General features: G+C 36.2%; 1 protein-coding gene across 4 annotated transcripts in view; it reads left to right on the top strand.

The window, feature by feature from the left end:
- Nucleotides 1-25182, top strand: part of CHN1 (chimerin 1) — a 211193-nt gene that overhangs the window by 154444 nt on the left and 31567 nt on the right. For 3 of the 4 annotated variants that reach the window (XM_055108792.2, XM_034954543.3, XM_034954539.3), the window contains exon 1: nt 5487-9284. In XM_055108792.2, coding sequence (XP_054964767.1) covers nt 9033-9284 — 252 coding nt within the window. In that variant the 5' untranslated portion in view covers nt 5487-9032. Of the gene's footprint in view, nt 1-5486; nt 9285-25182 lie in introns of those variants that run through there. The other variant, XM_034954540.3, reaches the window with a different exon arrangement.

Below are 25182 nucleotides of genomic sequence, written 5' to 3'. Positions count from 1 at the left end.
TATCCCAACATAACTTAAGGAATTTATAGAGTTCTGATACAGAAGTCTCTAATGTTAGACTTAAAATACATTTAAAAATTTTGCTTGATTGTTGAATCTGGTAGTCACTATAAATTCAAATACAGCAGTAGTAAAAGGCCTAGTGATCTGAGCGGCACTGGAATATAAATGCTCCAGAAATTTATTCAAATGGCAACCTTTCAAAATGGCGTGTTAATAACAGGTAATATGAGAGGCAGGATAGTCTAGAGGAGAGACAATTTGAAGTCAAATGGACATGGATTCAAGTCTTACTTTCATCATGTACTAGTTAGGTGACCTTCAGCAAGATACTTAATTTATCAGAGCTTTTGTTTCTTCATCTATAATAGTGTTTCTTTAAGTCTTTAAAGTATACAATTCTTAAAAGTCTTTAAGTCTAAGTATACAATTCTCATCTATAAAATGAGAATTGTAATAACTACCTTACTGGTTGTTTGACAACTAAACTTTATCATACATGTAAAGCATTTACTAGTACAGTGTTATGCAATTGTCAGTTAATTAATGGAAGCTGACATATTATTGTTAAGTACCTTGGAATATATTCCACTCTTGGCTCTAATGGAGAAAAAATAGGTTACATATTATAATTCAGGGTATGCAAGTAAGAATAATCTGTGTATCTAAGGTGAGTTGAATTTGCTTGAATCCATAAATGTTTATGTTATAACTTGATATTGGAGGTTTCAGGAAAGCTGTGTTGTTTGTGCCTCAATTTTAACATTTTATAGAAATTGCAGGATTTCACTAAACCTGAACGAGAAACTCATATTACCCAAGAGTTAATCCAGTTACTCAGCACCTTCCCAATCGTAAGGGTCCTGCCAGCTAGAACATTCCTCTGTGGTGCTTTTTGGATGGATTGTTGACTTAGCTTTGATAACTGGAGCATTGTGCTAATGATTCTATGGTATCACCTTGATGTTACAAAGGAGGTGGCTTTTTGTGTTATATGAGGTCCTTCCAGTGTCCTAGAGAACATTCTTACTATAAATAAGTCCTGACATTTATTCGTTGGAGAATTATTTCTTTGGCTTAAGTCTCGATTCCACATTAAAAACTAGGTATTTGTGGAAAAGAGTATAATCGGTCATTTGTACTTTAGTGTGAATTGATAAGACCCTTTCCTATAAGCAGGATTTGATGGGATTACTGAGTATGAGCATGGATGTTCTTTTAATTATAAAATTGCCAGAAATAAGGTAAAGTAAAAATTGCATAACAGTGATGCTTATAATGTGTCCCTAAATTATTGATTATAATTTGACCTGAGCTCACATTGCATAGAACAATGGCCGTAGGTCTTTAATCCATATCATAGTCACAAATTATGCTAACTCTGATCTTGGAAATGTAGGTCCTTTGACACAAGGAAAGAGAGGCAAACTTCCATTTATTGATTTCCTTTCTGTGCCAGAAGTAATGCAAAAATGCTTCCCACATAGTATCTCATTTGATTCCTAATAATTCTATACCATAAGTATTTTCAATTCATTTTACATAGAAAGAAACAAAGACAGAAATAAATCAGTTACTTGACCAAGGAGGTGCCATAGCCAATAAATGACAGAGTTAAGGTTAGCACTTTTGTCTGGCCCCAGAGCCCTTGAGTTTCCTATTTTACCACACTTGGTGAAAATGAGACGCTAGCTCAATGCAAATCCAGTATTTGTGGATTTCTGTTTATTGGACAAACGACAGGGTAGTAAGATCAGTGGGAATTTATTTGAAAAACAGTGAATGTGTTCCTATTCAAGGTCACCTATTTCACCTTCTATTTCTTATTCCTCACACTGCTCCTCTACCCCACCCCTTACCTTTTTTTTTTTTTTTTCTTTTCAGTGACATAGGCAATGTACATTGTGGCTTAAAATCCATGTCTCTTCACAAACAGGTGAAAAGTGGTTCTCAGTTTGGCACTGAGTAAAATTGATCATTGTAATTATAATAACAAAACAGTATTAAAATGAGAAAAATAGAATATAGTATTTTAAACACTATTGTAAAATGCAAAGATCTGCTATGAAAATTTGATCATATTTTTTGAAGTATTAACATAGTACTTTAAATTTTTATTTATTTTTTCACTCAACTTTAATTGTAGATACAGGGCGTACATGTGCAGGTTTGTGACATGGGTATATTGCACTCAGGTAGCGAACATAGTACCCAATAGGTAGTTTTCAGATGCATCCCACCCTCTGCCTTCTAGTAGCTCACAGTATCTATTGTTCCCAAGTTTATGTTCGTGCATGCTCAGCATTTAACTCCTGCATGTAAGTGAGAACATGCATTATTTGGGTTTCTGTTCCTGCATTCATCTGTTTAGGATTATGGCCTCCAGCTCTGTCCATGTTGCTGCAAAGGACATGATTTTTTTTAATGGCTGTATAGTGTACCATAGTGTGTTTGTACCACATTTTCTTTATCCAGTCCACCATTGATGGGCACCTGGGTTGATTCCGTCTCTTTTCTATTGTGAATAGTGTTGTGATGAACATGGAAGTGCATGTGTCTTTTTGGTATAATGATCTATTTTCCTTTGGGTATATACCTAGTAGTGGGATTGCTGGGTCGAATGGTAGTTCTGTTTTAAATTATTTGGGAAATCCCCAAACTGCTTTCCATAGTGGCTGAGCTAATTTATATTCCCACCAACATTGTATAAGTGTTCTCTTTTCTCCACAGCCTCATCAGCATCTGTTGTTTTCTGACTTTTTAAATAATAGCATTTCTGACTGGTGTGAGATGGTATCTCATTTTGGTTTTGATTTGCATTTCTCTGATGATTAGTGATGATAAGCATTTTTTCATATGTTTGTCAGCCGTTTATATGTCTTCCTTTGAGAAGTGTTTGTTCATGTCCTTTGCCCATTTTTTACTGGGGTTGTTTTTTGCTTGTTGGTTTAAGTTTGTTATAGATTGTTGTAGACTTTAGTTATTCGACCTTTGCCGGGTGCATAGTTTGCAAATATTTTTCCCATTCTGTAAATTGTCTGCTTACTCTATTGATAGTTTCTTTTGCTGTGCACAAGCTCTTCGGTTGAATTAGGCCCACTTGTCCATTTTTGTTTTTGTTGCAGTTGCTTTTAGGAATTACACAAAAATTCTTTCCCAAAGTTGATACGAAAAAGGGTATTTCCTAGATTCTCCTCTAGGATTTTTATAGTTTGAGATCTTTAAATCTTTAATCCATGTTAAGTTTTGTATATGGTGAAAGGTAAGGATCCAATTTTCATTCTTCTGCATATGACTAGCCAGTTATCCCAGTACTATTTATTGAATCCTTTTCCCATTACTTGTTTCTTAGGGAGTCCTTTCTCCATTACTTATTTTTGTCAGCCTTGTCGAAGATCAGATTGTTTTAAGTGTGAGGCTTTATTTCTTGGTATTCTGCTCTCTTCCATTGGTCTGTGTGTCTGTTTTTGTACCAGAACCTTGCTGTCTTGGTTACTATAGCCTTATAACTTAGTTTGAAGTCAAGTAGTGTGATACCTCCAGCTTTGTTCTTTTTGCTTAGGATTGCTTTGTCTAGCCAGGCTCTTTTTTTGGTTTCATATGAATTTTAGAATAGGTTTTTCTAATTCTGTAAAGAATGATGTTGGTAATTTGACAGGAATAGTGTTGAATCTATAAATTGCTTTGGGCATTATGGCCATTTTTATGAATTGATTCTTCCAATCTATGAGCATGTGATGTTTTTCCATTTATTTGTGTCATCTTTGATTTCTTTCAGCAATGTTTTGTAGTTCTCCTTGTAGAGATCTTTCACCTCCTTGGTTAGCCATATCCCCAGGTATTTTATTTTCTTTGTGGCTACTTTAAATGGGATTATGTTTTCGTTATCGGTTTTGTTTGTTTTTTTGAGACAGAATCTGTCACCCAAGCTGGAGTCCTGTGGTGCAATCTCGGCTCACTGCAACCACTGCCTCCCAGGTTCAAGTGATTCTCCTGCCTCAGCCTCCTAAGTAGCTGAGGTTACAGGTGCCTGCCACCACACCTGGCTAATTTTTGTATTTTTTTTTTAATAGAGAAAAAAAAGGGGTTTCATCATGTTGGCCAGGCTGGTCTCAAACTCCTGACCTCAAGCGATCCTCCCACCTCAGCCTTCCAAAGTGCTGGGATTACAGGTGTGAGCCACTGTGCCCAGATTATGTTCTTGATTTGACTCTCAGCATGGACATTATTGGTGTATAGAAATGCTACTGATTTTTGTACATTGATTTTGTAAACTGAAACCTTCCTAAAATCATTTATCAGTTCTGGTAGCCTTTTGCCAGAGTCTAATTTAAGGTTTCCTAAGTATAGAATCATATTGTCAATGAAGAGAAATAGTTTGACTTCTTCTTTTCCTGTTGGGATGCCTTTTATTTCTCTTGTCTGATTGTTCTGGCTAGGACTTCCTCCTTACCATTTTTATAGTCCTCTTCTCTATATTGCAGATAGTATGGACAAAGGTAGAAACAGAGGGTTGTGGAATCTGCCCATTCCCCATCCCATTTTCCAGGCCTCATTCAGATGAACCTACAGAATTGATATCTGTGTCAAGATGGGCAGGATCACTGGGTGCGATGGCTCACGCCTATAATCCCAGCACTTTGGGAGGCTGAGGCCAGTGAATCACTTGAGCCCAGGAGTTCCAGACCAGCCTGGGCAACATGGAGAAACTCCATCTCTAGAAAAAAAATACAAGAATTATCTGGGTGTAGTGGCATGTGCCTCTAGTCCCTGCTACTCAGGAGGCTGAGGTGGGAGGATCAGTGGAGCCCAGGAGGTTGAGGCTGCAGTGAGCTGTGGTCACACCACTGCACTCCAGTCTGGGCAATAGAGTGAGACCTTGTCTCAAAAAAAAGGATGGGCAGGATCAGTTCCCACAACAGGTCAAAGATTCCCAGTCAAAATAACAAGCTAGATACGGTTAATGTTTCTATCAAGAATGACCTTGTAAGATATGTGCCCAACCAGTTTAGGCTCCCACCCAGTTAAACTATTTCTTCTGTTTTATAGAGCCAGAATATGAGAGGTGCTATATGCTTAACACCTTATGTTTATATACTACTCTCATAAGGTAGCAGAAAGAGCTGTCAGGCTTTGAAGACAAAAGATGGGGATTCTGAGCTCAGACCTCCACATCCTGACTGTGTGACCTTGAGCAACTCACTCTGTGAGCCCCAGTTTCCTCATCTATAAAGTGACCATTATGCAACATGCTTCCCAGGATGGCTGTGGGTACAATAGATAAGACAGCCTTGGGAAGCATCAAGCAGTGTTCCTGGATCCTTAACAATACTGAGTATCTCCTTTTCTTGCCACTTTCCACTTCTCTCCTAACCTGCTTCCTCAGCTGGCATACATGTCATTATATGCCATTATATGCCTTTTAAAAATTAGGATTAGATCCAGAGTAGGGTAATTGGGTAGAGACAAAACACAATGGGAAGGGCAGTGTTTCCAGGCATGCTTATGTGGTATAGACCTAAAGCAGATTACAGACTCCTTGAGGACAGGGACCTGTGTCTTTTACTTACACTATATACCTACAGCTAATATTGGGCTCAGGACCCCTGTAATCCTGTCATTTATTGGTTACTCCCTGCAGATAATCTTTTTTGTATGTCATTTCTTTAAACTTCCCAGTAACCTGTGAGACAGGTATTATTATTCATATTACGTAGATGAGGTAACCAAGAAACAAAGCAGAACTCCCAAGGTCAATATTCAAACTTCAGTTTCTCTGATTTTAAATCATATTTTCTTCATTATACCACACTGCCCCCCAATAAAAATAGCTGCCTTCATTTGGTTTTATTTTTTAACCAAATATATATTGAACCTTTTTTTGTGTAAGCTGCTATGCTAGATTCAAGGTGTGTAGAAATACACATAAAGCCTAATTCTATTTAAACAGCTACACAGATAACTGATATGAGGTAGCATGTGGCAGTCCCATAACTAATGAACCAGTGAAAGACTGTGAGGTTCACAAGTGGATGAGATCACTTCTAATTGGTGCAGATTATCAAAGCCATCATGTAGGAGGGGGTGTTTGAATTGAGCCTTGAAGTCTGCATTTCCTACTACATGCTAAACTTGAGATCATAAGATCTTGGTTACTACATTTTTCTTACCATCCATTGATAATTACTGCTAGTCTGTCTTACCATCTATTGCTACTCCTCAAAATTGAAAGAAGGTAACTAGAGAAACCACCTTGAATAGAATCAGAGAGAAGACTCCATGGTTTCCTCCCATTTTCTCACCTGGGTGGATATAGTGTAGTGTTTATGAGCCCAGCCTCCCCACCGACTAGCTGTGCAACTTTGGGAAGTAAACTGTAGGCCTCAGCTCTCTCAACTATAAAATTAAGATAATTTATGCCTCATAGGGTTTATCTGTGGATTCAGTGGGATTCTATATATAAAGTGCTTAGTTGGGTGTCTGGAATATATGTACTCAATAACTAATAAGTGATAACCATAATTAATAGATTCTATATCTGAGTAGATGGCTATCTACTAGATAATGTAAGCATGAGTGATACACATTTGTCTAGAATGTCAGACTATTGATTATATTGGTTCTGAATTTTAGAGTTAGCAATTTTTGTTATTTACAAGTTCTTCACCAAAATTAATGCAGAAGTGCAGTTACTGCCATGTTGAAGGCATAATAGTGACCAAACCCTTAGCCATTTGAGAGTAGCCAACGCTGTTTTCATCCTAAGCTGTTGTTTTCTATCTCCTTACTGCCCTAGGTAGCTGCTCAGATTGCAGTTAATCCAGAATTTCTTGACTAAATAGAACATTACTCAGGAAATACAGTACAATCTGCAGAGTCTACAGTAGACCTTACCTCTGAATGACAAAATGTTTACTTTTACCTAGCTATAAATTTTCTGGGTAACTATCATGAATATTTTTATGCTTGAATTTTAGTAACTATAGCTGTGGAACCAGGAATGATCTATCAAATAGGATGTTGATCAAAAATACTCAAGAAAAAGATGCTACTATGGTTACATGTGTGATTGTTTTCTTTAACTTAGTAACTTGATATCAAATATTGTTGAAAAAATTTTACTGTTCAACTTGCGTTTGGAGCTGTTTTTTTCTGGTTCCTACTGAGAATTGGTTAAACTTCACTTTAGGCTGTACATGTCTAAAGAGTCGGTTGGCCTTTATATTTTTAGTCATGATGTGACAAAATAGGTCCAATCTGAAAAGCAATTTAGGCTAGGCAAGGAGACTTTTTCCATTGCATTTCTTCTTGCAATGGGAGCATTTTATGTCTCATATTAATTATCTAAGTATATAAACTCATGAAATTGAAACTCCTATGTAAATAAATTTTGCCTTTTATTTACTTAGACATAATTTTAGAAAAATAAAAGGGACTAAAGACTCAAGTAAACAAAAATAATTTAGGGATGTTTAGAAAATCAATCATTTGTTATTTTTAATGTCTAGCATAGCTTAAGAACCACTTCATGCCCTAATTAAACTAGAATATGCACTGGGCACATACCTCCTGTAGATTATGAAATCTGAGATTAAAGTATTTACACTACAAATATACTGAATCCATTTAAATATAGAATTTTAGATGCTTTAAATACAGTGTAACATTGGCATAATTGGTTTAACTTAATTATTATAGCATGAGAAACAGATGATAGGACGTACTTAGGGAACCAAAATGGGAAATGTAAGCATCCTGTAGCACCTTAGTGAAAAAATGTAGGTATTGCTCCTAAGTCAAGTTGTGCTAAGTCTCTCACCTAGCCACCCCGTTTCTACACCAGCAAACAAAAAGTATATGAGTCCTATAAGTAGTTACACTATAATTGAGATCTGTGCAAATAAGGAATTATTCCCAACTGGCTTCCACTATGACCTGGCCTCAAGCTCTCTGAATAAAAAAAATGTTGAGACTAGAGAATTAAAATAATGGTTTCTTCTATGTAAGTGTAGCCCACAACAAAACTACTCATAATACAAAGACAAAACTGACCACTGCAAGCTGTTAGCAATGTGATATGCATGCTCCTTGTTCTGCATGAAAATAGTATGATACCTAGTTAAACTTCTTTTATCTTTCATCAAAATACTCACCAGTTTTTCCTTGTCTTTAATAAAATTGGGTTTTGGTTAGCTAACCTCAGTCCATAATGAGCAAAGGATACAGATTAGCCTTTCATAATTTACCTGGCAGTGGTGCTGCATTATTTTTAAAACCTAGTGCTGTATGTATGTTAATTTTCCTCTGCTTTTAATAGGTTAAAAAAATTCCATTTTGCAATAATGCATGACTCATTCATTTCTCATTACCTTCCCACTGATTTTTTTTTTTTTTTTGCCTTGAGCCAGCAAGAAACTTACATGAGAGGAGGGAGAAACAGAGAGACAGAGTGAGTTTAGGAATACAGTACTTAAATACTGTTGCTTGGTTTTCATTGGTTATCTCCTTTCTTACGGTGGCCAATCTAATGCAGCCTTCCTTGTGAAATCCCTCCCTTCCCCCCACCTTCCCTGCTAGGGGCTTCATAGGGTGTCTGTTGCTAGAAACTGATTGCAGGCAGTATGTAGGCATCTTTCATTCAGAATGGACATAAATATCTTGAATAGAGAAGAAAGCTTTTAGAAATGTATCGTTTGTCAAAATTGCATGCCTTTTAAAAAATGATAAAGAGAGATGCTGAGTGTTTTGTATGTTAGCATCGACTCTTTATTTCTATTCAGACTCAAGTTTTTAGAAGCTAGAATATAGATCCCTTTAAGAAAAAAAAAAAGGAAGAAAGAAGAATTTGCTGGTTAGTCGACCTCTGTTTAAGAAGTGCTTCATCCTCCTCCTCCACCTCTCCGTGGTGTTTCTCTGCAGCTCTCTGTAGGTTAGGGTTCTGTGCTGCCTGGCAGAATGCTCATGTGTTAGCTGAATAGATATCATCGACAGACATAGACCACTATAGGTTTTCTTTCCTTGTGAATTCCAAAATGCCATCCAAAGAGTCTTGGTCGGGGAGGAAAACTAATAGGGCTGCAGTTCACAAATCAAAACAAGAGGGCCGTCAGCAAGATTTATTGATAGCAGCCTTGGGAATGAAACTGGGTTCTCCAAAGTCGTCTGTGACAATCTGGCAACCTCTGAAACTCTTTGCTTATTCGCAGTTGACATCACTTGTTAGAAGAGCAACTCTGAAAGAAAACGAGCAAATTCCAAAATATGAAAAGATTCACAATTTCAAGGTAAGAATATTTGCTTTTAGTCTTTTAAGAAATGCATATTACTTGAAATATATAATGTTAAAGGAATATCTTATGTCTTTTTAAAACTAGGATGACTTGACTAAAATGTTCTTCCTATTTAAGGAGTGAGATGTTTTCAGCCTGATTTTACTTGAGGAATAGCTGAATAAGGCTAATAGAAATCCAACCCTGTTTTTCTCTAATGCTGTTTTAATATTATCAATGTGTACTCACTGGTAAAAGTCTTGACTGATATTTAAAAGGTCTCAGTTAATGATGATTTTGGCATTGTTTTTATTTGTGATACAATTGTGTCTGAATACCTCTGTTGGAGATTTTATGAGAGGATTAGATCTGTGTTTCTGGTAAAAAGCTTTGGATATAAGAGGCATGTGCTGTTGCATCTGGATTGAGCAGATGGTTTGCATTTCTCATAGTTTCTGTCTTTTCTCTCCTGTTAATGAATTGACCATGATGAAAGGAGGATGGCTATCATGGGACTGTTGATGCTGCTGACACTAGCAGCTTCTCTTCACTTTTTGAGTATTTGCTTTCACCATGTATGTGTATGTGTAGTTTTTAATTATTGTGTTAATGTGGTTTATCAACTGTACTTGAATTTTCTTTCAAGGTGATATGTGTGTTGATTCAAGCTGTATGTAGATCTAGTCTGTATTTATAGCATAATATAAGGCCTTGAATTTCTGTCCTTTGCAATCTGATTCAGAGATTAAACAACGTGAGGTGGTGCATAAGTAGACCCAGTTACATTTAATAGGTAGATGCACTGGCATTTCTATAGTAACTTCCCAATAGTTAGACAACTTTGTGATGCGGTTCTTGAGACATGAATGTTCTTAGTTTAGACAAAATATCATTAGGTTTTATTTTAGAAAGGGAATAATATGGTTTCAAAATGTGATAAAGCTGGAAATCGTGATCTTTCATTTATTTATTAATTTAATCAACATTTATTCAGCACCTATAATGCACCAGGCTCTGAACTAGATCATTTCATTCCACATTTGCAATTTATTCTGATTTTTAACACCAGTATTTATTTTACTCAAACACTAAATACCAACACCCGCCCCCCACCCATATGCTCTGCATTTTCCATAGTGAGGAATAGGTTTTTGTGATCTTCAGATCATTTTGGGATGAAGGAGAAATTACTTAATAAAATTACGTTTCTTAAATATGTGGGCTATGTAAAAATTGCTAATATTTTAAAATAAACTAAATAACGTTTTCTTCTTCCTCTTTAAACATATTAAGGACCTTACCTTTCAACCAATATCTTGATTTAAAATGAAATAGAGGCAACTTAGTAGATTAAATACCGGATAGAAAAGAGGTATCATATGTGTATCTAGCTTTCACTACATCTTTCATTTAGGAAGCTAAGCAATACATGCAGGCTTCTAGGCCTCAGTTTCTTCTTGCATGATATACAACCTGATCTAACAGGATTTTTATCAGGAAAATGACCCCAAATAAATCCTTTTGCCAATATGAAGTTATGTCAAAAAAGAAGTCTTTAGGTTACTAATAAAGAGGAAATTGTATGTACACTGTTTAGAAATAGCTGAGATCTTAAATATATCTCCAAAGATGTACTCTGATTTGTTCAGCAAAAACAGCAAAAACCTACTAAGAATGCCATTTGAGTGCTAGGTCAAGTTTATTATACATGCTTTTTATCAATATTGATTAAGAGCAACTAGGAGGTCTATTCAAGAATTTGCATAAACAAACTTTTTGTGGTTGTATCTTCCAGTTGTTTCTCAATTTTAACACATGGCTTTAATGAATAAATTCTACACAGCTGGAAAGTTCTGACTCTGTGATCAACCGTAACTCTTACCTTGGTATCTAAACTGCTTTAAAGATACTTGGGTGTTTTTTTTAAGCCTTAAAAAATGGAAAGCTTCTTCCTTCTCTGGAGCTGAAAAATAATGAAAACCAGCTTGGACTTGTTCTTAAAAAAGAGTATTTATGCTCAAGAAAGAGTTCATTTTAGACAATGAGTTGCATTATATATCATTTAGAGTTGCTAATAAGGTCAGAAATCTCGGAATTGACTCTTTCCATTGAAGTTACTCTCTATTATTTAAAAATGTTTCTGTGGGGTGGCACTATAAAAAATAAGAAAGAAAGGAGGAAAGTCATACTTGACTTCCAAGAACATCCCAGACTCTGTGGCAGGTGCAGTTCTCTCCCACACAGACGCTCGCTTAGAAGGTCACTGATTGTGATATACACATCTATGTATGTACAGTTCAGAAATTTGTGTGGGGAAAAAACATAGCATTTCCATGATGATAATCATTCATGTATCCTTGTCATTAACTATTTTTCTATGGTGGTAAAAGTGTATTCTGTATAACCACGAGCCCACTCACCAAAGCCTCATTTCAAGGTGGTTTTCTTTTTTGCTTCTTGAACTGCCTTGTTATGTAATACTGCTCTGTGGAGTCGAACAGCTGTCAAACCTTATTTCAGGGAGTGAAGCCAAGAATGCCTTCTACCTTTGGTGAAAGCACTCACCGAGGTGAAAGCCAAATAAACCAACTGGACCTAACTTCAGCCTACAGACAGGCGTTTGTTTTGGGGTTTGGGGTTTTTTTAGTAGAATAAAACAGGAAGGCTTCCCTTTTGCTATGTTATGTAACACAGTCTCTTTTTTTTTTTTTCTATTGTTACTTATAAGGATTTGAGAAAGCATCTATCACAAGAAGGATAGTTATATCCCTTAGGGAGGTTATTTTACAGATAAATGCACCAAATCCTCTAAAAACTATTGCACTATAAGTTATCTACATCAATTAGAAAATAATTGTAATTGTCCCCTGGATCAACCTCTTATTTTAAGAGCTACCTCATCCTAATACAACATACAACACACACACACACAGAAAGAGAGAGAGAGAGAACAAAGCAAACTCTAACATTAAAAATAAAACTCAGGCACCCCTCCAGCAATGATTGTGCCATGCATTCTGAGGCTTTCTGGGTAAAATGATAAATAAGATCCAGCCTTTGCCCTCAGGAGCTTGCTTGTTACATGCACCACCTTGGGTCAATTGCTTAATCTCTCTCTACATCGGAAAAATTGAGTTCCCAGTACATGTAGATACATGGTAGCCACTATTTTTGTTACTACAAATACCCCTGTGGGTTTTTTTTTCTGAATCTATACTGACATTTATTTATACTTAAGGGTTCATCTGAATCCTCTTATTCCTGTCCAGTTGCAGAGATTATGATGTGATTGAAAACCTTAGCATGATCGTGGGGACTGTGCCTAGTTCTCAGGCAGAGTTAGATGTTGCATAAGAATAGCTACATTTGACCAGGCACAGTGGCTCATGCCTGTAATCCCAGCACTTTGGGAGGCCGAGGTGGGCAGATCGAAAGGTCAGGAGATTGAGAACATCTTAGCCAACATGGGGAAACCCTGTCTCTACTAAAAATACAAAATTAGTCGGGTGTGGTGGCACGTGACTGTAGTCCCAGCTCCTCTGGAGGCTGAGGCAGGAGAATCGCTTGAACCCAGGAGGCAGAGGTTGCAGTGAGTCGAGATCACATCACTGAACTCCAGCCTGGGCAACAACAGCAAAACTCCGTCTCAAAAATAAATAAATAAATAAATAAATAAAGCTACATTTTTAAAAAGCTACATTTTTCATGCACTACAGAATGCAGTGAAATCCTCTATATTTATTTTACTCTTTTCAAATTAAACTGTTAAATGTTTCATTTGGTTTGTTGCTTAATTCAGATAGCTCTATAAAATAAAATCAAGAGCAGATACAATATTATAATAATGACAGAAGCTAGGCTACTTAGGCAAATTAAGTAATTAAAAGAAAACAACATTAAGAATTATAGGGAGTAGATACTAAAAATATGAGTTTAATTTTTTAAGGTAGTCTTGAATTAGTTGTTGATTTTCATTTCAGGTACTTGCAGTCTGCATGTAAATGAAAGATATGAGATATTGTATTAATAGATTTAGTGTTGCCCAGATAACAGGCAAACAGTGAATCCTGAAATGTGAATTGATATTGCAATTAAAATAACACTGTAACATGAACCTTATAATAGTTAATAAAATTACTGATTCAAGACCTACTAGGAAAAAGAGATCATACTGAACCCAGCAATCCTAGCCAACAGACTGGACACTGTGCTGTCTGGTGAACTGAAGGGCGGCAGTGGCCGACACTCTTGCTGAGGGTAGTCTTTCCTTTCCTCCCGAGGACGTGGGCAAATCCAAGCCCCCTTTGGTCTTCATTTGGTTCACATTTATAATAAAATAAATACAAAATGAATGAACAAATAATAATTTTAATATAAACTGTGAAGTTTTAAACCACATGGTCTAAGGGTTCTCTTACAGCTCTAAAATTCTCGGACTGAATTATAGTGTATTGTGAACCATTAGATTTATTACAAGTATTCCATTTTTCATTAAAATTTTATTGAAGTTCCTATGGAGACAAATTTTCAATACGTTGATTTGAAAAGGAACTAAAATTAACTATATATGAAAGAATATTTAAAACTTTATATTAACAGCAGTGAAATGTCATATTCAGAAACAGTGTCTATCACCTCTTTCGTATTATCCCCACCAACCCTCACAACACCACCTTGCCTCCCTCCATTCTTCCTTGCCCTTTCCCGATGTCTAGTAAAATGCCTGTAACTAGCAGATGCTCAAGAAGCATTTGATAAATGACTAAATGAGTACACAATGTGACATGCGGGGGACCTTTGGTTGTTGTTACTTGAAAACCTCTTCTCATGACAGCAGGAAATTAACACAAAAATAGATTCTTCTATTGGTCTTAAGATCTGTATTGTTACAATGTTTTCTTTTAATTAGATTTATGTGAGTTTTAAAAATGAAATAAAACCCAAGATACCATCATGTTATCTGATATTGACTAGAGAATCTGTGTACATATTTTAAATGCTCAGGAATTTGAATAGTGTTTTGAATTAATGGTATTGTAAATGAAGGTAAATGCAGTATTACCAAATGGAAATGACAATCTAGAATGCTTCATTATGCTTCTGCAATAATGTCTCTCATCATTGCCTCTTCTGTGGATATGAACAAGGAGTGTCCAACATAAACATTTTAAAGGAATAATGTGAATTATTCCTTTAAATAATTTTACTTGGAAATTTAAATAATTTTAAATAATTTCTTACTTGGAATTTCTCCAAGAAATTAAGTGGAATTATATGTATTTCTGTTATACACATGCACACACACACACACTTTTTCCCCAGTTCTCAATGTGGGCCACTTGCAAGAGAAGACAAAAATAGCGCAGATCAGTATGTAGCATAGGTTCTGTCTGCCTAAGGCAATCGGACATGTAGAGGACTGATGAAGAGAAACTAGGAAATTGGTCAGAATCATCTTTAAAGTCCCTGTAAACATTGTATTTCTGTTGCTGCCTATTATAGTACATATCTGATGCTGCGGAAGCCAAAAATGACAGCCACTGCTCTGCTTTCCACTTCTGCCAATGCTGCTGGTGAGGAGGACCACAGAACCTGTGCACTGCTCCTCAGCACTGCGGCCCTCTCAACCTCACCCTGCCTGGCCTTATGGTTTGTCATGCTGGCTGGGGAACTGGTATGACACCCCGAGTGCAAGTCATTCAGATCCTTAAGATTATCAGAAAGGTTACTACCTGCCACTAATAATCCGAAAAGAAACATTTCACAAAGTTCTTGTTGGTTTGCACATAGTTGCATATACTTCTTTGTAGCTATCTTATGGGACTAGAGAATTTAAATTGTTATACTTCAGAGAAACCCATATTATTCTCACAGACCATGGCCCTTTATTCTGGAGATGTTTTATAATCTGTCTTTATTCCCCAAGTTCCAAATTTGGCATCTCTGTATTATACTGCCTCGCTGATACAAATTACTTATCAGTATGTTTTTTGTCCCTTCCATTCAAGCTTTCTACTGTATCTTTTTTTAATGTTTTAAATGAGGAAGACATGTTTTGGAAACACCTTCCTTTCTAGCCTCTTGTTCCATGTCCATGTGGGCCCCTGAAAAGATTGGCTCTTTCAATATATGTATGAAAAGTTGCTGTTGAACATACTAACTCAATCTTTTCAAAGAAAAATCCCTTAACAGTGTTGAAACATCTTGCCCACAGTATTCTCTAACCTAAAATAAGACTCTCCAGGCTTTCCTAGCTCCGTTTCCTTCTTGCTCATCCCTCAAGTATTTATCAAGCAACTGTTGTGTGCAGACCACTCTGTTAGACATGGGAGGAGACACAGTAATATGTAATGTACGGTCCTTGACTGCTGGATATATGCAAACTGACTGAAAAGAAAGCAAATGTCAATATAATGAGAATGATGAGAAGGTCATAGGAAAGGTTTGGGGCCAGGCACAGTGGCTCATGCCTGTAATCCCTACACTTTGGGAGGCCAAGTCAGGAGGATTGCTTGAGCCCAGGAGTTTAAGACCGGCCTGGGCAACATAGAGAGACCTTGTCTTTACAAAAAATTTAAAACATTAGCTGGGTATGATATTGTGCACCTGTGGTTTCAGCTACTTAGGAGGCTGAGGTGAGATCACTTGAGCCAGGAGATAGAGGTTGCAGTGAGCTGTGAACACACCACTGCACTCCAGCCTGGGAGACAGAGCAGGACCCCGTCTCAAAAAAAAAAAAAAAAAAAAAAGAATGGTTTTATGCATAAACACTGGCAAAATACCTTTAATTTTATGTGCCACATATGTATAATAATGCCATATTCCTCATGGTTCAATATTTCATATACAAATACAAATGACATCTCTGCCTAAAACAGAATGACAGTCAGAAGTGAGTATGCAGAGTATAATTCGACAGAGGGTAGTTTAAACTTTGGAGAGAGATTTTTTTTTGTGATAAGAACATGTCACATGAGATCTACCCTCTTAAATATTTAAGTAAGGCCAGGTGCGGTGGCTTATGCCTATAATCCCAGCACTTTGAGAGGCTGAGATAGGCAGATCACTTGAGCCTAGGAGTTTGAGACCAGCTTAGGCAACATGGCAAAACTCTGTTTCTATCAAAAATACAAAACTTAGCTGGGCGTGGTGGCACATGCCTGTAGTCCTAGCTACTCAAAAGGCTGAGGTGAGAGGATCACTGGGGCCCAGGAAATCGAGGCTGCTGTGAGCTGTGATTGTGCCACTGCAATATGGCCTGGACGATAGAGCAAGACCCTATGTCAAAAAAAAAAAAAATCTTTAAGTGCACAACACAGTATTGTTAAGTAAAGGCATAGTGTTGCTCACAAGTTTCTAGAAGGTACTCAATCTATTATAACTGAAACTTTATATGCATTGAACAGCAGCTCCCCATTTCTCCCTCTGCCATCCCAGCAACCACTCTCTATTCTATGAGTTTGATTATTATAGATACCTCATATAAGTGGAATCATGCAATATTTGTCCTTCTGTGACTGACTTATTTCACTTAACATCATGTCCTCCAGGTTCATCTCATGGTGTCATATATGGCAGGATTTCCTTTATTAAGGCTGAATAAATATTCTATTGTATATATATACCATACTTTCTTTAAGGATATAAACGCATAGGAAAAACACACAATTTTTAAAAGTCACCTCTTACAGTTAATAACAATGTATAAGAATACATTGAGAATAAAATCTCTCTGAGTAGATTTTAAGTGTTCTCACTACAAAAAATATGTGAGGTAATGCTTACATTAATTGGCTCAATTTAGCCATTTCACAATGTATTTGCATTTCAAAACATGTTGTACACAGTAAATATAATTTTTATTTGTCAATTAAAAATGAAATAATTTTTTAAAGTCACTTCTTCTAAATTTTTTTTTTTTTTTTTTAGACAGAGTCTCACTCTGTTGCCGAGGCTGGAGTGCAGTGGCACAATCTCAGCTCACTGCAGCTTCCGCCTCCTGGGTTCAAGCTATTCTGTCTCAGCCTCCCTAGTAGCTGGGATTACAGGTGCCCACCACCACACACACACCACGTTTTTGTGCTTTTAATAGAGATGGGGTTTCTCCATGTTGGTCAGGCTGGTCTCGAACTCCTGACCTCAGGTGATCTGCCCACCTCAGCTTCCCAAAGTGCTGGGATTACAGGCATGAACCACTGCACCTGGCCTGTAAAATTCTTAATATAATTTCAGTTTACATGTTCATACAACAGTCCAACCTTCAGGAGTTGGTTTTTCCCCCGTTTGAGACATGTTGGTACTCTAAAGCCCCTTCTCGTAATCTCTTCTGTCTTACATTCACTCACCCCTTCCAGATTTAACTGAGGATTGGGTCTTAATTCTCTTTTGCTTATTTTGTAAGTTAATAGGAGAAATACCGTATGTAATATTTCATGTCTCTGTGTTTCAAGCCTTGTTTAACTGACAAATTGTGCTATCATACTTCATCTTTTTTGTGACCCTCTGTGTCAACATTCCCTAGAGGACAAAGTCTTATTAAGAGTGAGGTTTGCCGGGTGCAGTGGCTCATTCCTGTAATCCCAGCACTTTGGGAGGCTGAGGTGGGTGGATCACCTGAGGTCGGGAGTTCAAGACCAGCCTGACCAACATGGAGAAACCTTGTCTCTACTAAAAATATAAAATTAGCCGGGCGTGATGGTGCATGCCTGTAATCCCAGCTACTTGGGAGGCTGAGGCAGAAGAATTGCTTAAACCCGGGAGGCGGAGGTTGCAATGAGCCAAGATCCTGCCATTGCACTCCAACCTGGGCAACAAGAGCAAACTCCATCTCAAAAAAGAAAAAAAAAAAGAGTGAGGTTTACCATGACTATTAGTAGGACGGTTAAAGCATGTAACTAAAGAATACGTACATGTCTTATCATCTTGCTTCAATCATTGTCTATGTTGTCAAGTACTCCATATCTCAGTAAACTTAGTATCATTAGTTGGTGTTCATCATTTGTTATGTAATAGTGCATGACACAAAAATATTGTTGCCTTCATCAAATAGCCCAAAGGATAGAAAGTAGAAAAAGAGATGTGTATATACACCAAAGGAAGTGGAATATAGGTTAAAAAATAAATGAAAACGTGACAAGCAATGGTTTTTCTTTTTAAATATTTTTACTACACAAAAACTTCTGGTAGCTGAAAACCACGGTAAATTATTTTTTGACAAGCAACATACTAATAGATTTTTTTTTCCAGTTTTCCCTCTTCTTAAATTATCTTGAGATTCTTCTGGTTACAAAATAGGAAAACTATAAAGGAAAAGGCCAGTAGCCCAACAGTTGAAGAATCACTATATCATCAGCTGCTTATTTTCTAAATTTTTATGTTCTTTGGGGAGCAAAAATAGAACTGGCGTGTTTTGTAAGGTATTATCCAGACTTAAAAATTAAAAGAACACATCTATTTTTAGGTCATGGTAGTCAGAGGCTTGTTGTCACATTAGGTGATATCCTCCAGTCTTTTGTATTAGAGGTGACGTTTTGGCTATCCATGTGAATGGATTTGCCCAAATCAGGCCTAAAATATCATATTCTCTGTTTCTCTTTTTAGAACTACCTTTGTTTGGAGCTTCACCTCTTGCATGTGACACAACCCTGATCTCTGCTTGTGCTCTGCCTGGTACACATACCCTTGTTCTTAAAGAGAAGTCCATCTCTAGGGGGTGTGCTAATTTGCTTTGATGGTTGCTGTTACAGCTCATTACTCCGCAATTGTATTACTTCAGTGTGTTTTTCTTAATCTGTTACCATGAATATATTTACTATTTGATGGAACAGTTGAGAGACTTTTACTGCAAGTGTCAGAAAACCCAGCCCACACTGGACTAAGAAAAAAGGGAATTTGTTGTGTCACACAGTAGAAAAAGTCCAGCATTAATCGAAGGTATCCTTTGACTTAGGGGCTTAAAATGCCACCAGAACCCTGTCTCCCAACTCTTTCTTCATTTTTAGGCTCCCTCTGGTGACAAGATGACTGTCAAAGTCTTCAGCTCTGTATCCTCCCAGATTCTAGTCAGCCTCAAAGACAGACTGTTTGAAAAAAGGTTCTGGGCATGGCAGTCATTGACCAATTATATCATATGCTCATCTCTGCACCAGTAGCTCCAGTCAGGAGAAGGGAATGTACTGGCTTAGATCCAGGTCTTCCCCTGGAGCTGGGGAAGAGGTCAGCTCTATACGATTCACATGGATTGGGAGCTTTTATGAAAAATAAGAACTTGTTCTATGTACTGAAAAATAAGCAGTGCCCTCTACAAGATTAAATGTCAAATGAAATCACCTATTGCAAGATCTTAGTGAACAGCCTACTGAATATGACAGTGTTAATGTAACACTTTGCTGGGTGAGATGTGCTCATGAAACATGGATGACAAAAGAATCCTGAAGCAGTTCAGTCTGTATAAAGGGGGTTGAAAATTACTGATTAAGTTCATCTTATTTTACATGTGTAGAAACTGAAGCCTATTAAAGTCACTGGTTGGCGTTCACATGAACGAATCAGTAGAACCAATAATATAAACTAAATTTCTACTTTTGGTCATGATGGAAGAACTACATTTACCTTCCCATCTTAAACAACTAGCAAACCAGAAAAAGTATATAAAAACCACAGCCAGACATTGATCAATAGGTAGTATAGAACTGGGACAACTGCAAGAAGGAACACAAACAAAATGATTCTTAAGATCACTCTTACTGCTTGGAGGCAGTTTCCAGGCCACAGCACATGGAGGGGGAGTCCAAGCAGAGTCTTGTGGTCTACCCCAGTGAAGGACAAAGAGATTAGTGTGGGGTCGTGGGGGAGGTGCAAAGCAGCTGAAATGTGTGGGGCAGAGACTGCCTGAGGAGACAGAGCTGCACACAAAAGGCATTCTGGAGATCTGCCGAGGAGCCTTCTTGAGTCTTTTACTGATGACTTATCTGCATATATGTGGGAAGAAACTATTGGGAAACCACCAGAAAGCAATAGGCTAAACAGTGGCTGAAACTCACTGAAGACTCATTCTGCCCACTAGTAGAAACAGAAAGAAGTCACAACACATGGAGCATTGGTTAAGACTCTTCAAGAGGGTATCATCTTAGTAGTGTGACCAAAATTAACAGTAGACTAAAGGTTGTAGTGAGGAAAGAAATGGAAGCTGTCTTTAAAAATCCAAATTGAATCTCTAGAGGTGAAAAGTATATCTGAAATGAAAAATACACTGGATTATATTAACAGCATATTAGATACCACAGAAGAAAAGATTGGTAAAACAGAAAATACAATACAAAATATCCAAGATGAAGAACAGAGAATTAAAAAAAAAAAAAAATGAACACAACATCAGTGACCAGTGGGACAATAGCAAGCAGTCATAACATAAGTGTAATTTGGGTCACAGAAGGAACAGTGATGGGAAACCAGGAGACAGAGCAATTATTTAAAGCTATAGTGACCAAAAATTGTATAAATTTGATGAAAAGTCACAGATCCAAAAATGCAGTGAACACTAAACAGAAAAAAATATGGTGAAAGCAACATCAAGGCATATCATAAATTGCTGAAAACCAGTGTTAAGTAGAAAATTATAAAAGCAGCCAGAGAGAGTGAGAAAATTTGGGGAAAGAACAGTTTTCACTGTAAAGTGATACCGAAGGCCCCTGGCTTACAATGGCTCAGCTTATGATTTTTGACCTTATGATGGTCTGAAAGCAATATTCATTCAGTACAGTCCTGGATTTAGGATTGGATTACATCTGGATAAATTCATCATAAATTGAAAATATCAAAAGTAGAAACCCCACTCTCAACTTATGATATTTTCAACTTATGGTGGGTTTATTGACATGTAACCCCATCATAAGTCAAGGAGAATCCATACTTTGCCTCAGCCTAAGAATTGAGGTTGTTCATCCCATACGTGATGTACAGAGGATGTCTCTCAGATCTAGAAATTATACATACATTTGGTTTCTCTTAAGTTTTATTTTCACATTTCAGCTTCATAATGTGTTTACAGTTTTATGGTTTTATAGAATCTTAGATGTGCATACACTCAAGAATACAATGCACATTTGTTTAAAAGAATATAAATTATTTTTATACTACTATCTTCTCTGTTAATATCTTCGAGGATTATTTTAGTTAGGACAAATATGTCCACTTTGAGGAAACAAATTATTTTCCTTTTTCACTGGTACTCACACATCTTACAAAGTTTTTTTTAAAAGCAGTTGGGGGGATGCACATTACATAAAAATGAATAAAGAATGGCAGCAAAATTCTCATCAAAAACTACGCAAGACAATGGAGTGACATCTTCAAAGGACTGAAGGAAAAGAAATCTGTTAACCTTGAATCCTATATTTAGCAAATATATCTTTCAGAGATGAAGAGAAAATATTTATTTTTTAAACAAACAAAAGCTGAGTGAATTCATCCCCAGGAGACTGGTACTACAAGAATATTACAGTAACTTTTTAAGAAAGAAAATGATACCAGGTGGAAATTTAGAACTACACAAAGGAATAAAGAACACTAGAAGTAATAGTAAGCGTGAGTAACTTTAAAAGATATTTTTCCTGACTTAGTCTCTTTAAAAGATAGTTGACTCTTTAAGGCAAAAATGGTAATGTATTATGTAGTTTATACAAGCAAAATGTATGACAACAATAATGTAGAGTAGAGAATGGGGGAAGTGGAAGTATACTTCATGTATAGGATTCTTGTGCATTACATGAAGTGGTATAATATTATTTGGAGGTAGACTGTAAGTTAAAGGTGTATATTGTAGACTGGGCATGGTGGCTCACGCCTGTAATTCCAGCACTCTGGAAGGCTGAGGCAGGAGGACAGTTTGAGCCCTGGAGTTTGAGACTAGCCTGAGCCACGTGGCAAGACTCCATCTCTATTTAGAAAAGAAAAGAGAAAGAGACAAAATTAGCTGGGTGTGGTGGCACATGCCTGTGGTTCCCACTGCATAAGAGGCTGAGGTGAGAGGATCACTTGAGTCCAGGAGTGTGAGGCTGCAGTGAGCTATGATTGTGCCACTGCACTCCAACCTGGGTGACAGAGTGAGACCCTGTCAAAAAAAAAAAAAAAAAAAAAAAAAAAGATGTGTATGTTCTAGACCTTAGAACAAAACTAAAATTGACATAGTTAAACAGTGGAGATAAATGGAGTCATAAGAAATATGCAGTTAATTCAGAGTATAAAACATAAAAAAAGGAATAAAGGACAAATGGAATGCATAGAAAACGTGTTGATAGTTACATTAAATGAAAATGACTCAAACACACCATTAAAAGGCAGAGATTGTCAGGTTGGACAAAAAAGCAAGATCCAGTGATACGCTGTGTACAGGAAACCCACATTAAATTTAAAGGGCACAGAGAGAAGTGAAAGAAAAAGCAAAATTCTCATCAAAAATTATGCAAGACAGTGGAGCGACATCTTCAAAGAACTGAAGGAAAAGAAACTTATTAACCTAGAATTCTATATCTAGCAAATAATATGTATATGTAGACAATAATTCAAAGAAAATTGAGTGACTGTACTTTTTTAAACACAATTTTTGAACAAGGAATATTATTGGGAATGAAGAATGTAAAATTAATCAAGAAGATATAACAGTTTAAAATTTATATGTACCTAATAACAGGTGCAAAATACATAAAGCAGCAACTGAGCTGAGGGTGAAATAGACAGAATATACAGAAAATTAGTAAGAGTATAGAAGACTTGAAGAACAGTATCAGCGAATTTGACCTAATTGATATTTATAGAGTACTCCACTCAACAACAGCAGGATACACATACTTTTCAAGTGAACTGGAAGATTCACCAAGATACATAATATTCTGGACCATAAGACAAATATAACCATGTGTCATATAACTGTTTCAGTCAACAACTGACCACAGTTATGACAGTGGTCCCATAAGAGTATAATACCTTATTTTTACCCTGTCTTTTCTATGTTTAGATACATTTAGATACACAAATACCATGGTGTTAATGTTACATATTCAGTACAGTAACATGCTGTACAGGTTTGTAGCCTAGGAGCTATAGGCTAGACCATTAGGTCTAGTACATAATAGGTTTTACCATGTAGATTTTGTGTAAGTACACTCTGTAATGTTCACCTAATGAAGCATTTCTCAGAGAGTGTCCCTATCATTAAATGACACATGACTGTATCAATAAATGTAGAAGGGTTAAAGTCATACAAAGCATATCCTCCAACCACAACAGAATTAAATTTGAAATCACTAACAGATATCTGAAAAATTTCCCACATACTTATAAATTAAATAACATACTGCTAAATAACTCATGGGTTGAAGAAGAAATCACAAGATACATTAGAAAATATTTTGAACTGATTGAAAAGAAAAATAAAACATATCAAAATTCATAGAATGTGGCTAAAGTAGTACTTATCAGGAAATTTATATCATTAAATGCTTATATTTAGAAAGGGAGAAAAAAGGTCTTAAGTCAAATAGCTAAGCTTCCATCTTAAGAAACTAGAAAAAGAATCAATTAGACCAAGTACTTAAGGAAAGGCAGTATTAAAGGTAAGAGCAGCAATCAGTGAAAAAGAAGAAAAACAGAATTTTTTAAATCCCAGAATTTACTGGGATTTTAAAAAGGGTTTTAACTACATACTTTTAATAACTTCCTGTGCATTTTAGTCAGATCTTTTTCTTAGTATAGGAATACTTGCATTCATATTGTAATATATGTTATCTGAACTTCTTTAGATGACACTTTTATAACCAAGTCAAAAAGAAATTGAAACCTGGTTGTGTGGAAATAATGTATTAATGCAGACTTAGCTTCAAAGAATTGTGGATCACAAGACCTTGTAGACTGGTCTGAGGGTTTTCTGTATGTCAGTGTTCAGTTACCTATCTATAATGTAGGTATAGAGATTTTCTGTCACTCAGCTATGGAATGTAAGTGGTTTTTATTGCACAACCATTTACTTATTTATTTTCCTATTGTACCTACATAATATAACCTTAGGGGACTGGTATTTCAAAGTGTTGATTTTTACTAATATTTGAATACGAACTCATTCATCTCAGTAATGAAGCTTACTTTCTAAGTAGAAGTGTTTTAGGTGATGGCATTTAACATTTTTGAACCTTGAGCATGATTCAGTTTGGAGGCAAAACTATCAGGGGAAAAGAAATCAAAAAGAAATTTCTTCTGAAACTTAAAAGAAGCCTAAACATTAAAATTATATATTTTATAATACTCTTAAATACTCATATTTTGAAATGGAAAGTGTCTTTGAATTAATGGTTATATTTATTGTTTCATCATTATTATACAATCTGTACCTTGTAGCATATAATAATCAAAGGATTGCTTTGAGAACTTTGATATTTCCACATCCAGATTCTTGGGTTTCAGATTGATGGTTCTGTGTAAGGGGCCACTATTTCAGCTCAGCACAGAACATCAACACCAGAAATTGTGTTTGTGTTCTAGCATTAATATGGTTGTTTATGATTCTAAGCAAGTTCTGTGCAACCTTTGCATTCATTCTGTAATTTTAGATATATTTCTCCCTCAAAAACATAGTGATGATTGGGAATGTATAGATCATAAAGGAAACCATAAAAGAATTTAAGCTCTGTTAATAAGGCCAATATTGAATTGTGGTAAATGTATTTTTATGAGAATAATTTATTTTTTCTGCACATATTTAAAATATTGTTTTGTATACCAATTAACATAAACCATTTTTATAATATTCTTATGGGAGCAGAACTAAATTACTGTATTGCCCTGGTGACTGTCCTAATAGTCATATTGTTATAGTATGATCATATTTTACCAGTTTTTCCTATAGTTATTGCTCACAGTT

The sequence above is a fragment of the Pan paniscus genome, chromosome 13 (genome assembly GCF_029289425.2).
Source record: "Pan paniscus chromosome 13, NHGRI_mPanPan1-v2.0_pri, whole genome shotgun sequence".
Taxonomy (NCBI): Eukaryota; Metazoa; Chordata; class Mammalia; order Primates; family Hominidae; genus Pan; species Pan paniscus.
The sequence above is the reverse complement of the archived record's forward strand: the minus strand, read 5'-3'. Positions and strand labels throughout refer to the sequence as shown.